The sequence below is a fragment of the Poromitra crassiceps genome (assembly GCF_964638095.1).
Source record: "Poromitra crassiceps genome assembly, chromosome: 8".
NCBI lineage: Eukaryota > Metazoa > Chordata > Actinopteri > Beryciformes > Melamphaidae > Poromitra > Poromitra crassiceps.
In genome coordinates, this window is record NC_139629.1 from 30,356,363 (window position 1) to 30,373,557 (window position 17,195).

A 17,195-nucleotide genomic window follows, 5' to 3' on the forward strand; every position below is an offset into this window, starting at 1 on the left:
GTATCATCTGTACAGAGACAGATCAGTCCACAGCACAGTATCGTCTGTACAGAGACAGATCAGTCCACAGCACAGTATCATCTACAGAGACAGATCAGTCCACAGCACAGTATCGTCTACAGAGACAGATCAGTCCACAGCACAGTATCGTCTACAGAGACAGATCAGTCCACAGCACAGTATCGTCTACAGAGACAGATCAGTCCACAGCACTGTATCGTCTGTACAGAGACAGATCAGTCCACAGCACAGTATCGTCTGTACAGAGACAGATCAGTCCACAGCACAGTATCGTCTACAGAGACAGATCAGTCCACAGCACAGTATCATCTGTACAGAGACAGATCAGTCCACAGCACAGTATCGTCTACAGAGACAGATCAGTCCACAGCACAGTATCGTCTACAGAGACAGATCAGTCCACAGCACAGTATCATCTGTACAGAGACAGATCAGTCCACAGCACAGTATCATCTGTACAGAGACAGATCAGTCCACAGCACAGTATCATCTGTAGAGAGACAGATCAGTCCACAGCACTGCAGAGTAATCACACTTTTTGTATCACTCCCTTAAAGTGTGAAGAGAAAGTGGAACTGCAGAGGATTGGAGGATTTAGTGGTTATCTCCTCCTCATTTCTCTGGACGTTAAAGGGATAGTTCACTTTTTTCAGTCAAAAGCTAGCGCGAGGGATATCCATCCAATAAGCGAAGCCTAAAAACGGCGGAGCTCAACTTATAAAACCTGTAGATTTCTACAAATCGTACGTTTCTGCTACTGGTTAAAGTCCAGTGTGAGACAGAGTCCTCTACGTCCTGTCCGCTCCCTTAGACACGGCATTACCCACATAAGCAATAACCAATATAAGCAAGTTATAAGCAATAACCACGCCCTGTGGCCCCGGGATTGGCCAGGAGCAAGTCTTTTGTCTTCTTCTTTTGACAGCTGGAATCTCCCACACCACAAACACTGGACAGCGATTTCGAGAGCGGACATTGAAATTAATTATGGTACCTACCTTCCTTATCATAGTAATAATAATAATAATAAGCATAATAATTGTAATCTACACAATGTACACAATCTACAAAAACATGCAATAATATAAACTGTGTTGTGTTCACGTTCATAGCTCATATAATATAATGTATCATATCGTTAATTTCAAGCTCAATTCTTACCCAGAGAAAAGGTACAGCACTGAAAATGTAACAAGCAATAGTTTTTTAAACATCTTTATTTTAAAAGATGAAAAAACCCAGGCGCTTTAGTCCCAAGCTTCAATGCTCCTGGCCAATCCCGGCGCCACAGGGAGTGGTTATTGCTTATCCTATGTGCGAATAGAAATCACGCCCCACAGTCCCATGTGTTCAGGTTGGGGCGGGGCTACAAAGAGGTGCTAGGCTCCTACTTCCTCCGTCTCTCCCTCCATCCAGGGGTGGGACAGGATCTGCTCCAGGGTGGGCCGGTCCTCTGGCCGGTAGGACAGACACCAGCGAATCAGGGACTGGCATTCTGTAGAGAGGCGGCAGGTGAATCTGGGCGTTGCCGTGACGATCTCCTCGTCGCGTCGGAAGGGGATGTCCCCACAGACCATGTCAAACAGCAGCACGCCCACAGACCATATGGTGAGCGAGCACGCCGCGTACGAGCCCAACTCCACCCACTCGGGAGGACTGTACACCCGTGTGCCATCGTACTCGTGGTACAGAGAGTCTTTGAGCGGTGCTGCGGCGCCGAAGTCGATGATCTTGAGGTGGAGCGTCTCCAGGTCCACCAGGATGTTCTCGTCCTTCAGGTCTCTGTGGACCACAGACTCAGCCTGCAAGAAGCACAGAGCTGAGAGGATCTGACGCAGGAAGCTCTGGGCCAGCCCCTCGCTCAACACTCGTCTCTGGGTGATGAAGTCGAACAGATCCTGGCTCTGTGGCGGGCGCTCCAGCACTAGCATGAAGCCCCGCCCACTGTCCTGGAACCAGTCCAGCAGCCTGACTACGCCCTCGTGACCCCCAGCTACGCCCCCGGGCCCCCGGGCCTCCGACAGCTGCGCTAGCACCACCACCTCCATGGGAACCAGACTCACCTCACCGGGCAGGACGCCCCATCGCTGAATGCGGTCAGTGTTAAGCTGTTTGATGGCGACCTGTAGGCCGTCAGACAGTCTGTATCCAGAAAACACCCATCCAAATCCACCCTCGCCCAGCAGAGGGCCACACCAATACAGACTGGAGAACGGCTCCTTCAAGGTTTTCCTGACGGCTCGTGTCTGCTCGCTGCTCAGCTCCATGTTTCGACACACAGCTTGGTTCACTGCTTCCAGCTGAGATAATCCATTTTGTTCTGACACTTGTATGAAATCCCACTCTACTCCACTTCTTCTTTGATCTTCTAAAAGCCTTGTGCTGTTGTTTTCCTGTCTGTTTTCCTCTCAGTGCTTCATTTAATTTCAATTCCAGAGAAGCATCAAATCAAAACAAAACAAATCTGTCAAATCTTCAACTTTTCTCTTTAAAACTAGAAGTTGATTCTTAGTAAAGCCTTCATACTGTAGCTCATGTAGTCCTCTCTCTGTCTGACTCAACCCAGTGATGTCACTCGAGCAATTGTGATGTCATCAGTGATGTCACTCGAGCAATTGTGATGTCATCTGTGATGTCACTCAAGCAATTGTGATGTCATCAGTGATGTCACTCGAGCAATTGTGATGTCATCTGTGATGTCACTCAAGCAATTGTGATGTCATCTGTGATGTCACTCAAGCAATTGTGATGTCATCAGTGATTCTCCCCTTATGCTTCACATGGAGGGATCTATAGACTTCGGGGGGAAGGGGGGGTTAGCTTGTGGGGAGAGAGATCAGGGGGTCCAGTGTCTTGTCCACTCTGCAATTGTGATGTAATCAGTGATGTCATTTGAAGTCAATCAGTAGAATGTGCAAATACTGGCCCATTTTTGGATGAACTATTGCTGGACAGGCCACTTAAAAAAAGGGCAGGCGCTACAGTATTTACACCCGGGTGTAAATAGACAATGTGGCTATTTACACCCTGTTGTAAATATGTGGCTATTTACACCAAATGTGAACCAACTGAGCGTGACGTCACCCATTGGTTTATTTAAAAAAAAGAAAAAAAGAAGGGCTCACTACCTGGGTAAAAGGTCTTGTAGGGTAGACGATGACGTCATACCCGGAAGAGTCATAGCGGGGCATAACTGTTTCTACCTAGTAACTATGCAGTCTAGCAGTAGCCAGCCGTAGCTCCGTCACTGGTAGCCTTCACAATTGTAAACAGTGCAGTACACGCACCAGAACCGATACTTCCGGCGGCGGCGCTGTGGAGCAGGCTATGGGCACGAGGCTCGCTCTGTTATGGGTCGCGTCCACTGACACCAAACTCAATACAAAAACCTGATCGTTTTACTGTTGTCTTGCTTCTCACCAAGTGCGCTCGACTGTTATAACATTACTTAAAATCTGTTACGAATCAGTTGGGTTTTTTGTTATAGCCGGGCTAAAAAACCGATACGTGTCTTGTTTATTTAAAAAAAATCACATGCACTCAGTTTGTTTTGGGCGGGTTACCCAGTTCCACGGTCCCGTGCTACTAAAGAATGTTAGCTTGTAAAACTATTTGGTTCAACTAGGCTACATCCATAAGTTAAGTAAGGGTTAATGCACGACGAGGTGTACATTATCACTTTTTAAGGGACGACGCGAGAGGCGTGAACCGTCCGAGGCGAAGCATCATCGTAAAAATGATAATATATTCTTAGCCGTTTTTATAATTCATATAAAAAATATTTTAAATTACAATATAGACATTTAGGAAAAGTTAGGTATTGGCAACATTGTATTTTTTTATTTAACAAAGGTATTGCACATATACATTTTAAAAAGGTCAAAATGACCACTGTCTCTTTCTAGTGTTAAGGCACACTCCACCCATTTACAATGCTGTCATTGAGTAGTAGGAAGGCATGTAAAGGGTAGGTCTGGATACGTGTAAGAAAGGTCTGGATGAAACATCAAAGCTCAAACTGGATCCAGGCTGTTATGCAGCACTCAAGGTGACTCAAAGCACACCAACCAAATACTCAAACCAAAATGGCCGCTCCACCACCCAAATCCCCTCTAAAAAGCAGAAAAGGCCCACACAGGCTTTAGGCCCGGTCAGTGAGTTTACTAAAAAAACACATTCAAATCTCTAGAGTCTGGGAAAGACAGTGGCAGCTCCTCAAATGTTGGTTGTTTGGAGCTAAAGAAAACAAAATGACATTAATACCCCCAAAAGAAACATCACATTAATACCCCCAAAAGCAACATCACATTAATAGGAAATCAAACTTTACAAAAGCAATAATTATAAAAGCTACCTTATGGTATAAAACTGAGGGCAAGGGGCAATCAGCCGGGCTGTCACGGTCTCGCCTACTGCACCATCATGTATGGAGCCACTGAGGTCCCCTCCGAACGTTTGGCTCTGCACATTCGAGGGAGCTAGTTTCCCGCCTGCTGGGAAGTAGTGGGAGCTGCAACCTGTGGAGCATGAACAAAATTATTGGGCTGAAATGGTACTCTATCATTTTCACAATCTCTGGCATAATGACCTGGCTGCTGGCACCGTCTGCAAATGACAGTATTTGGCCGGGCAAAGCTGGTGGGGCGTGGGGGGGGGCTTGCATCCTGAGAAGGCTCTGACTCAACTGATTAATCTGCTCCTGTTGTTGCTGCTGCAACATAACTGCCAACTTCTCTATCTGGGAGGTGGTGGAACTAGTGGGTGCACGGTCCACCTGGCCCTGGAATCTAGAGTTCTGGGCGGCACAAAGAGACGGGACAGAATACCTATGAGCTCCAGCGTTTGGCCTACTCTCCTGTTCCCATCTAATCAGTGGTGTAGTCTACCTTTTTTCAGAGGGTATACTGTGACTCTGACCCCGGGGGGGCGTGGTTTCGGCCGGAAGTGGGCGGAGATTCGACCCATTTCTTGTTGTTGTTCCTCCCCAAATTTACAGAATAGCTTCAGCCATCAGCTTCATCGGTCGCTATTCTCTCTCCTGAAGATTTGTTTGCCGATGGGGAGAAAGCCCCACGTGATAGCCACCCGTCAATCTCTCTCTCGCTCTCTCTCTCTCTGCTCAACGCTGTAACAACATTTTATTTTGAAATTCAGTTGACTTTGCCATTTCCCACAGATATTGTCGCGTTTTTCTTTCCTGGCTTGACAGAAAAAGTCTGCCTTCACGCCCTTGTCGGCTTGAAAATAGAACTCATGTAAAAATCGGCGCAGCTCAGGCGAGGCGTGGGTACACAGAAGGTTCACGTTGAGGCGCCCTGTGTACACAGCCTCATTGACTAAAAAGGACGCCTTTAAAAGCGTGGGTAAAGGCAATGCTTGGGTGCTGTGTGTGGACGTAGGGTAACACACAGAGCGCACAGGGTGAATTTTATGAATGGAAATTGAAAACGATACGTATCATAGCGCATTTCCCAGTGCGCATACGCAAATCTGAATAATTTCGCAGTGTGTAGATTGCGTCTACCTGCGTTGCACGTAGACTACACCACTGCATCTAATGGCCTCAGCACGAACATCTAGCAATGACAGGAGACAGTCAGCACGGACCAGCTGCTTCAGTTCCCTGCGCAAAGCAGAATCATTAACATTCTCGATAAACCGGTCACGGAGCAGCACAGCATAGTTCTGCATTCTACTAGGGGCGCTAGCAACAACTTTCTCCATGAGACAGTAAAGAGCATGTGAGTATTCTTGCAAGGTTTCCCCCTCCAGCTGTTTACGTGAAAAAAAATCTTCCTGCAGGGAAACGTACGATTTTCGGCACCCATACAGGTCTCGCAGAATCATAAAAATGTGGTCAGGGTCCTCCCGCTCAGCCCGGGGCCTATACTTGATCTCATCTTTAGCTTCTCCCTCCAGATGGTCAAAAATAAAATATGCCTGGTCACGGGGGTCCCACATGTCTGGCTCTCATACTAGTGCGTACCTCCTCCACCCACTCATTTACACCAATGCCATGGGCACCTCGGAACAAGGGGCATTTTCTCTCCCTAGGGGAGGTAGAACACCCGTTCGGAGGGGGCAGAGTCATTGACAGTGTGCACAGTTGTTGCACGAGTTCCTGACTGTTCACCAGACTGTTGCTGCAAAAGAGAGTCCTTTTCTGCCTGGAGCTTTTTCACATGCTCCCTCAGTTGCAGCAGTTCCTCCTCCATAGCCGTTTAGCAGTAGGGCACTGGATGCTGGGTGATTGTCCAGGTGAGGAACGGGTCCCACGTAGCACCAACTGCTGCTTTGCCTTAAAAACACAAGCCACTTGAGTGCACTTCAAAACAGAAATCGGAACACAGAGAAAAAAAAAATCTCCCAATAATCACACGTCTCTGACCGTGGATCCTGCCGACAGCGCCAATTTGTAACCGAGCCAGGTAGACTCGGCCAATTGTATTAAATGTTGACAACGCCACCTTGGGACTTTCACCCAAAGACTATATAAAGATCACTGTGTGACCACCTTGAAACTCAACAGGGTATTATTTACACCCGCACAGAGGAATCCACAATTTAGAATCAGAGACGGGAGAAGAGGGATTTCCAATAAAAGATGATTTATTCTACCAAGTAAAATAAGTGAACAAATCTTTTATCAAGACAAGTTAAAACAACATGTTAATATCCAGGATATAAAAATGACCTAACGAAACTAAAAGCCAATCAATTGTTACTGGAGAAATTTGCAAAAGTGCAAGAGTGCTATGAGCAAGTTGCTTTGGTAGCAGCAATGTGGTATAAAACACACCACACCATCAAATTAGAACCACACAAAAGCACACTAAAACAAATGCATGTGCAAACCAGAAGGAACCACCATATGCCACCAACCTACACCAACATGGCGAAGCCACTTCTTTCCGTTTTAGACAAAGTTGACTCCGAACAATAACAGGCTAGTCCTCAGTAAAAGGTCATTAAAATCAACTGGGAAATAATTCAAATAAAAGCAATAAAAGAATACAAGTGTCTTAGTTAATTTACAGGGAAAGCAAAGCAGCAGCGGCAATCTCTGTTCTATAAGGAGACAAAAACATTCTTTAGTCCCGATAAAACACATAAAAAAATACCAGTATAAAAGAAAATGTGTACCTTGGCTGTGCACAACACTGCCTCAAGCGGACACACACGTACGCTGGGCTTCACACCGTTTCTGACTATGAGGCACAAGGATACAAATATACATGCATTAAAAACTGATACCATTTATATGTGCACTATGAGATTGATCAGTCAAGTCTCAGACAGAGATTGTACCTTGGCTGTACCACCGTGTTGAGCGGACACACACAGGCCGTCTCCAAACACGGAAGCCACGCACGGTCGGGAGCCACGCACGGACAGGTCTAAAAGAATGTACGGCTTAACGAGCGCTTTGACAAGTGGGTGAACATATTCACAGGCTAATAAGCAGTGTTGGGCAAGTTACTGAAAATTGGTAATTAGTTACAGTTACTAGTTACATCTCTCAAAAAGTAATTGAATTACTTTAAAGTTACTAGGTACTTCAAAGTAATTAGTTACTCGGGAAAGTAACTTTTGTGTTACTTTTAAAAGTCTGCTTCGATTGTTGCATAACGCACACATTATGTTAGTGTTGCTGTGTCACAGTGTGGCATTGAACATTCACTTATTGGGGAGGCTGAGGATCAGAAACCAGATAATCCTCTGAAGTTGTCCGTTATTTTCATGTCCTAAAGCAGGGCCGCTGCTGGCCATTTGGGTGCCCTAAGCGTAATTGTTTTGTGGTGCCCCCCCCCCCGTAAAACTTTCAATAACTGTCAAACGAAAGACTGCAAAATCATTAATTATGAACGATACTAGTGTATCTCACATTTCATTACATGTGGGAAACAAACAATTGTTAGAATTACTGTACATGTCAGCAAACAAGTGATTGTTAAACTGTACATGCAAGCAGGGGCGGACTGGGATCATAATTCAGGCCGGGCATTAGATACCAAGCAGGCCAGGCCGATACAGGCCGACGTGCGTGCCGGCGTCCGAAGGGCGGCGGCGAAAAATTTGGGCTGTTTGAAGCCCAATTTGGGCCGTTTGAAGCCAGATTTGGACCGTCTGAAGCCCGATTTGGGCCAGTTGAAGCCAGATTTGGGCCAGTTGAAGCCAGATTTGGGCCGGTTGAAGCCCAATTTGGGCCGTTTGAAGCCCAATTTGGGCCGAGTCCAATTTTACAATGAGATGCACCCTGAATGATGTAATAAAACCACTAGTAAACCAGTAGGCGGCGCCTGGCCTGCTGTTCAGTGAGTGAATTTTTTTTTTTTTTTTTTTTTTTTGGTGCCCGCAGTCACATGATGCCCTACGCAGTCTGCGTACTCTGCGTAATGGGGTGCGGCGGGCCTGTCCTAAAGTAACTAGTAACTAGCCCAGTTACTATTTTAGTAACTGTAACTGAGTTACTAAATTTGAAAAGTAATTAGTTAGATTACTAGTTACTGCAAGAAGTAGTTCAGTTACAGTAACTAGTTATTAGTAACTAGTTACTCCCAACACTGCTAATAAGCGATCGCTCGCCACATACCTCAACAAGGAAAACGCCACAGCAGCTCAATGAGGGAGTGAAGACGCCACACAGCCGACAGCACCAGCTCACAGATGGGAGTGAAAGGTGGAAGGACCCAGGTGGCAGGTATTTAATCACAAGCGGCTGTGTGTAATCAGGGGAGCTGACTGAGTGGGCGTGACGAATGCCAATGACGGTAACCCAAAGGTTACATACACAACAGGTGCACTTTAATCTGTAGGTACAGAGGTACAGAGCGATACAACCATAGAACGAATAATGAATAGGATATAGGCCTAACTAGTGCTGGGCAATATATTGCTATATTGATATCATGATATCAATATATTGCTATATTGATATCATGATATCAAACTAGATACAGCTGCAAAGAGATATGGACAAATCCTATTCAAGTAGGAGTACTCTTTATTTATGTATTTTTAATAGTACAGTGTTAATAGGCCAGCTACATGACTATAGCTGACCAAAATATTGTTGTTTTTCTTACATAATCATTGTATTGCTTTTTACTCTGTTTTTCTGTGATTTGCCTTTGCTTGTATTGTATTTTACTATTTCTTATAATTTTTCTATGCTATTTTACTACTGCATTTTACTTGGTTTGCTAGTAATATCATGTCTATTGTGTTTGGACCGAAGACTAGCGGTCGTCTCGGCGGCAGCTAATGGGGATGCTTTTAAATAAACAAATAAACAAATAAACTTTCGATTGAATACAGGATTTACGAAGAACACTTGAAGGCAGCGTCACCCGCTGCTTGTCCCGCCCTCTGCCTCTGATTGGGTTGAGTTTCTGGCTCGAGTTAGGCATGAAGACTGACGATTGGGTTAAGGCAAAAATATCAAGGTAAGCCAATTACAGGCAGAGTGGGGCGGGACATGTCTTCGCCTACTTGGCTTGTTGCCTCACTTCCCGGAAGCACAAACATTAATTCGGCAAAATGGCGACTTTGTCAGTGAGCAGGCCACCAGGCGCAGGTTTCAGTTTCGAAAATTGCAAGAGGTAAGCTTTCAGAAACGGTTTAAGTCAGGGCCGGAGACAGCGCTGTGTCAAACACGCGTTCAGATATGGGAAACATTGAAATGTGTGTTCTGCGGGAGGTGAAGTGATGAAAACTCTGCCGGCTTCCACACAGTGACTCAGGGATTCGGCCACGCTAGCAGAGAGCAGCATCACTAAACAAGAACATGAACGTGGAGCCTAACTTCACTTGCGTCTTCTCATATTGTATCAATGGTTATTTTCTTTAACTTAGAGATGGGTGGACACAAAAACTTATGACTGTGAAAACGCAACAGCAAAGCAGATGAGCGGTGGAAAATGTGCATGTTTAACGCTTAATTAGCGTTAGCCATGTTAACGCTAGCTGTTGCTAAGAATATTACTTTTAATATTATTTACAATGAGTAAACGTTTAAAATTTTTTTTTTTTAATGTGTGCGAGCTCATGTTAATGACATCTAGTAATGTTAATGACAGCTATATTTTCTAGCCCAATCCACATTTAATTACTGCTGCTAACTAACTACGGTGACGTGAAATAACGTGTAGTTAGCTACGTTAATGCTGCGCCCTCATAGCCTAGGAACCTGGCGAATCTGCGAGCTCATCCTTGCATGTTCCATTTGCTCTGGCAGATGCATTTGCGAATTGATCTGGCGATGTCAGTTAGTATTCTCATGCTTTCCTGAAACAGGAGTATCGGTAGTTTATTTATCAGCCCAAGGTGGTTGGTGGGATACAACGGCACTGGTGGCATATTGCTGATTCTCTAATTGGGGGCTATTCATTTGTCTCTGTGTAGGCAAGTGTAGAGGAGAAGTGTGTATACAAATATGAAAGCATTTACATTTTGTTTGAGCCTTCGCCATCATCATTAGGTTATGTATCATTCATAGCAACTGTCATCTATTCATATAAATATGACGATGGAATAGATATGAAGATGGATATCACTACCAACAATGCTCCAATTAGCCAAACAAGAATAAAATAAGATTATATATGAATTATTTGAATCGTTTCCCTTTCACGAACATGAAAATGTCATGACAGACAGGCATTTACTAGGAATGGGACAATAACTGGTATTACTATGCGTCATTGTTGTAAAAAAGAAAAAAAGTCAGCCTATCTGCTTGATGATTTCAGAACATAATTACTAGCCTACCTTTTTATTGCCAAGAAGACATGTTAGACGGTATGGAGTATCATTATTCCAGTATTGCATGGTGTTATATTGCCTCTTCACTGTACAAACGCCATAGTCAATCAGCAGCACACAAGTATAGAGGATTTAGGGTTGACCTGAATTTGATTCTTTGATAATATAATTAGCTACACCAGATGCATGTTCCATGGATGTTGTTTTTTTAATTGTAAACTGTGAACTGAACTATTTTTTACAGTTATCTTCTGACTTTATCTTATCAACTTCTGTTATCATCATCAAAAAATATAGTTATGCTAGGGCTGGGCGATAAAACGATCGCAATATATATCGTGATTAGTGCTGCACGATTTGCGATTATTGTGGACAATATTGCGATTGTCATATAATAAACAAATGGTATCTAGGGATGTGCTGGTATGAGTTTTTGGCGGTATGATAACCTTGGACAAAAATACCACAGTTTCAAGGTATCACAGACTAAAATACATTAAATTAAAATTAAATAAAACAATTTGAAATAAAATTATCTTTCAAAAAATAAAACATTTTAAGAATAATACAGCATTTTTATTTAATAATAAAATCTTTATCAAATTATATAGCCATGTATTCTATACAACTAGCCTAGGTAAACCCAGCCACCACGTGACCTGCTCTCTCAGTTCCCAGTCACTATCGTCTAGCGAACGGGCCATTCAGATCGATTTCTGGGGCGATTGAAAGACCCGCGCAGACCCGCAGCCACCCCGCAGCCAATGAGTGACGGCGTGACTGCCAACATCAGTCCTGCCGTGATCGGCCAATCAGAGAGTGCGTCTTTGTCAATGACGTGTAACAGCTGCAGCGGCTTAGCACTACCTAGCCGTTAGCATTTGGCCTCTCTAAAGCATAGCTCCCGAGCTAGCTACTAGCTGGCTAGCTATATGGCTATGCAACTACGTGAGGAAATTCAAGTGAAAACAGCTGTTGAGGTTGAGGTCTGTTGATCAAAATAACACCTAGCGTTATCGAAATCGGATTTTAGCGGACCATACAAGCCAGGGCTTCAGAGCTGATCACCTGGACACATTTTATGGCGAAATTATCTGATAAACTTGTCTGTGCTGCTCTGTGGTGATCAGCTAATGTCTTCATAGCATTGTGATTATGATTTAATGCATTATGGAAGATAAACGCTGGTTTAACATAATTAAAATAATTCCCTACCAAACATGTAAAGTGACGCTTCTGGGCAGTAGACCATTTGGGCATAACATTATGTAATGTGACATGAGATCACCACATTTCAATAAATATAACGTTTTTGCACATTTGAATGCTGCTGGTCGTTTGTTTAATGCTGTATATATTGGATATTTAAAGCTGATACACTTTACACAATCAAATCTAACTTATTCACAGCAATACACAGTCCAGTAGTACAGTGGGCTAATTGTTTGAATTATATCGAAATATATTTGCATGGTGTAGCATGTAATGCAGATAATGTAGCTAGATACTCTGACACAGAAAGGCAGACAAGCTAGCAGCAGGGATCTTGTCACACTGATTCCAGATAAACTCCTCTGTCTAGCCAGCTATACAATATTGATCAAAATAACACCTATATCGAAATCGGATTTTAGCGGACCATACAAGCCGGGGCTTCAGAGCTGATCACCTGGACACATTTTACGGCGAAATTATCTGATAAACTTGTCTGTGCAGCTCTGTGGTGATCAGCTAATGTCTTCGCATTGTGATTATGATTTAATGCACTATGGAAGATAAACGCTGGAAGGCTGGGTAGCATTAGCTGACGTCATCCAGGCTACAGTAACATTAGGCTTTATAAGCATTCATTGATTGAAGCAGAGTGCTGGTCGGTTAAGTTTCTCTGTAGTCATGTCCTCCTCTGCTCCAATCTTCGTTCGTAGTTTCTTCTGTCTCTCGTCCAGCAGCTGCAGATGTCATCATTATCCACGTTATTGATTATTATTTATAAAAAAAATCTCGTGTAAATATTTTGTGAACGCACCAATAGTTAGAGAAGGAAACCTCTCTTTGCATTTTATTTTTTAATAAAAGTAGGCTACTTGTGATATCTCACGTGGTCGATCATCATTGCAAATTTATGTGAACAGCTAGGTTTAATGACAAATATGGAATATCACCCAAGGAAATACCACGGTTTAATGCCAACAGATAAACCATACAGATTTGTTGTAATTGTGAACACATAAGGGAGCAAAGACATGGTTTTCAAGCATAACACAATGTACAACTTTTATTCAAAGACAGGATTGAAAAATATAGGTCACTTGTATTCACTTCAGTAGTGTCAGGTCTCAGTCGCATTCACGCTAACCTCTTAACTTCTAGCTAGGTCAAACACACCTTAACGTCGTTTTGGATTAACATTAAGTCCACGATCAAGTCTAGCATTTCGGTATATTCCTACCTCTTAACATCTAGCTAGCTAGGTTGGATCTGGAATATGATATCGGCTTGATACATTTGATTGTAGCTACTCATACAGCCGTGTGGAGCTTATCTAGCTAGGTTGCATCTGGAATATGATATCAAGCCAGTAATGTAGCTAGCTAGCGTTAAATAGGTTTATCTGTAACCACGCTGAAATGTGAGGGCATTAACGTTAATATTTCTAGCTAGGTCAAACACACCTTAACGTTATGAGTGTGGCCGTTTTGGATTAACATTAAGTCCACGATCAAGTCTAGCATTTCGGTATATTCCTACCTCTTAACATCTAGCTAGCTAGGTTGGATCTGGAATATGATATCGGCTTGATACATTTGATTGTAGCTACTCATACAGCCGTGTGGAGCTTATCTAGCTAGGTTGCATCTGGAATATGATATCAAGCCAGTAATGTAGCTAGCTAGCGTTAAATAGGTTTATCTGTAACCACGCTGAAATGTGAGGGCATTAACGTTAATATTTCTAGCTAGGTCAAACACACCTTAACGTTATGAGTGTGGCCGTTTTGGATTCACATTAAGTCCACGATCAAGTCTAGCATTTCGGTATATTCCTACCTCTTAACATCTAGCTAGCTAGGTTGGATCTGGAATATGATATCAAGGCTTGATACATTTGATTGTAGCTACTCATACAGCCGTGTGGAGCTTATCTAGCTAGGTTGCATCTGGAATATGATATCAAGCCAGTAATGTCAGGTCTCAGTCGCATTCACGCTAACCTCTTAACGTCTAGCTATAGCTAGGTTACATCTGGATTATGTATAATATACAGTATAATACTACGCTCACTACGTCATGACATTCACATTAACGCCTCCAAAAGTCTACTGTAGCTAGCTAGCGTTAAATAGGTTTATCTGTAACCACGCTGAAATGTGAGGGCATTAACGTTAATATTTCTAGCTAGGTCAAACACACCTTAACGTTATGAGTGTGGCCGTTTTGGATTCACATTAAGTCCACGATCAAGTCTAGCATTTCGGTATATTCCTACCTCTTAACATCTAGCTAGCTAGGTTGGATCTGGAATATGATATCAAGGCTTGATACATTTGATTGTAGCTACTCATACAGCCGTGTGGAGCTTATCTAGCTAGGTTGCATCTGGAATATGATATCAAGCCAGTAATGTCAGGTCTCAGTCGCATTCACGCTAACCTCTTAACGTCTAGCTATAGCTAGGTTACATCTGGATTATGTATAATATACAGTATAATACTACGCTCACTACGTCATGACATTCACATTAACGCCTCCAAAAGTCTACTGTAGCTAGCTAGCGTTAAATAGGTTTATCTGTAACCACGCTGAAATGTGAGGGCATTAACGTTAATATTTCAATTAGGTCAAACACACCTTACCGTTATGACTGCGGCCGTTTTTGATTAACATTAGCGTTAAGTCCATGATCAAATCTAGCATTTCGGTATATTCAGTGTGTGTGTGTGAAAAGGATGTTAGCATGCTAGCATTATTAGCACAGAATGTATACAGTCCATGGTACAACGTTAGGCCTTCAAGTCCTGAGGCGAACAGCACTGGAGGATGAAGTCTGCAGTCTGGCATTCAGTGTCCAGCATAACAAGCACGCCTGTTTCCTCATCAGGTTGGCAGCAGCTGTATAGATGATGACTGTTCTTCACAGCCACAAATATCTCTCCAGATCTGCGGCCATCTGCAGCAGGGATCGAGGTTTGGGTCCGTGTAGACAGTAGTCCTGTTCCTCTTTCATTCCCTGACCACCGTCACGCGATGTTCTCTCTTCTTGTAGCTGGTTGTAACCATTTGCGTGCTAGCAGTACTGAAATGAAAAGTGTTAGCTCGCTTGCTAACAACAAAGGTCGCAGAGCGATGACGCCATCTGCTGCACTGCGCATGTGCTCTGTGCACAAAGCTGGTTGGATGACGGTTGCGTAATGGAGCGGTCTATCGGGGGGGGGGCAACAACCGCAAGAAATCGTTTAGCACAGGCGGGGGACCAGACCATAGTGACTGAGAACAGGTCTGAGAGCAGGTCACGTGGGGGATGGGTTTACCCAGGCTACTATACAACATCCTGTGATATCAGTCTGTTTGAGACATTTGCCTGTCCCAAACATGGAAAAAAGAAACACCAGAAAAATAGAAACTGCAGCACTGTTGACAGCACATAGATGGCAAAGACTGCAAAGTTAATTACATGTCTGTCTGGTAATACAATGAGTAATACACCCACACCCAGTTTATTTCTTTTGTAGCGACAGATTACAAATGGCCTTAAACGTGATTCTTCTTTTTTTGAGAGAGATGCGAGGTAACGTGCAGACTTTATCGAGGGACCCTGAAGGCGTCTTGTGACTGGCTAGGAGCTTGGAGGTGCTGCTGCAGGCAGCTGCGAGTGTTTTCTGTCCTCTCAGCCCGGTTAATCTTGCTATATTCTTCATCACAGCGGCTCATTATCTGCTGTACACTTCGTGCACTAGTTCTGCATAAGCACCCGCAGCTCTCTCCTTCTTTTACTGACTTTCTCACTAATCACACGGCTGTTTACATGCTTTTCTGATCGGCTAGTTATTATTAGCTTAGCTGTTAGCGATCATGGCTGCTCTCTCTCCCTCTCGGTAAGATGTTATATGTTTATGTTAACGTTGTGCATCACATTACTTATTTGCGGGAGTGGGAGAAGTCTCCCGCTAGTGTTGATGTCCTGTGTGATGGCAGAGAAACGTGTTTGTTTATTTGCTGTAATGTTAGACGAGGCACACACACACACACACACACACTGGCTTTTGCGGTTATGTAATCGCACGTGCTGACATCGCGATTGAGATTCGATTAATCGTGCAGCACTATCGGCGATAGAGACATCATCAATACAATACAAAAATAGTTAGAACGTTTCGATAGAGCGCTTCTCCTCTGCTCCGTGCCTCATATCGTGTCCCTTGTTAATGGAGTGTGCTACGAGTGACACGGAAACAGCCAATCATTTAACAGACAAACCCCGAGCGTGCACCCGCCCCAGCTCATAAACAGCCAATCATTTAACAGACAAACCCCGAGCGTGCACCCGCCCCAGCTCATAAACAGCCAATCATTTAACAGACAAACCCCGAGCGTGCACCCGCCCCAGCTCATAAACAGCCGATCATATCCCTTGACAATGGGCAGTGCTAGTGACGCGAACAGCAGCGTTGGTCTCACCCGGCCGGCACCACACATGTGACACAATACAGAAGAAGCCAGCTCTCCAGCATGGCAGTGTCTTGCATTTTTCAAGTCTGAGCGAAAGCAGAACACCGTTGTCTGTAACCGTTACAAAGACTTCTATGTGAGTGAGTTTATATACGATACTTAATGACTTACTTATACAAGTGCTTTTGCTGTTTTGTTTTTCAGAAATGCAGCTTTGCTAACTGATGTGAACAAATTGGGATGCAGCTTGCCTGCAGCTCGCAAAACAGGCACTACGATCTGTGGCATCGTTTTCAAGGTAAGTAGCTGAAAGTCAGTAATGAGCAAGTCAAAACTGCGTTCGGGTTAGGTTGTGCAGAAGTCCATTTTCTCATGGTTCTCTATTCATTGAGTGACTGAGTGGTCTAAAAATCAATATTTGAATATACAGTGTCTGTGAGCTGAATTTTCCAAAGCTGGAGCAGATTCTGGACAAAAACCTTCCCCCTCCATGCTCCATCACTGTCTACGGTTCTGGTTGATTCATATCTGTAAAAAGAAATAGAGTCCGCAATTCATTCGCAATTGAGAGTCCTTCTTCATTTTCTGAAGAAGGTCCTTGTTGACCGAAACGTTAAAAATAAATCAACTGGGAGCAAGTCGAGCAGTGTGCAGACTCTTATTTCTTTTTATATGTTTCATTGCTTTTGTCCTGCACCTGCATTTTGAGTGGATGTGCGCGCTCTACTTTTTATATGATTCATA

At 43.7% G+C, this 17,195-nt stretch overlaps 1 protein-coding gene and 1 pseudogene across 2 annotated transcripts in view; one reads left to right on the top strand and one right to left on the bottom strand.

Annotated features, from left to right (window-relative positions):
• Positions 1-1,400: 1,400 nt before the first annotated feature.
• LOC310780639 (serine/threonine-protein kinase pim-2 pseudogene) lies at positions 1,401-2,288 on the bottom strand (annotated as a pseudogene). Its single transcript has one exon. The product of its transcript is annotated as a serine/threonine-protein kinase pim-2 pseudogene (transcript).
• Positions 2,289-9,534: 7,246 nt separating this feature from the next.
• Positions 9,535-17,195, top strand: part of LOC310781840 (proteasome subunit beta type-7-like) — a 39,759-nt gene continuing 32,098 nt past the window's right edge. Inside the window, exons 1-2 of the mRNA XM_083642472.1 lie at positions 9,535-9,623; positions 16,656-16,749. Coding sequence (XP_083498598.1) covers positions 9,562-9,623; positions 16,656-16,749 — 156 coding nt within the window. The 5' untranslated portion in view covers positions 9,535-9,561. The remainder of the gene's footprint in view (positions 9,624-16,655; positions 16,750-17,195) is intronic.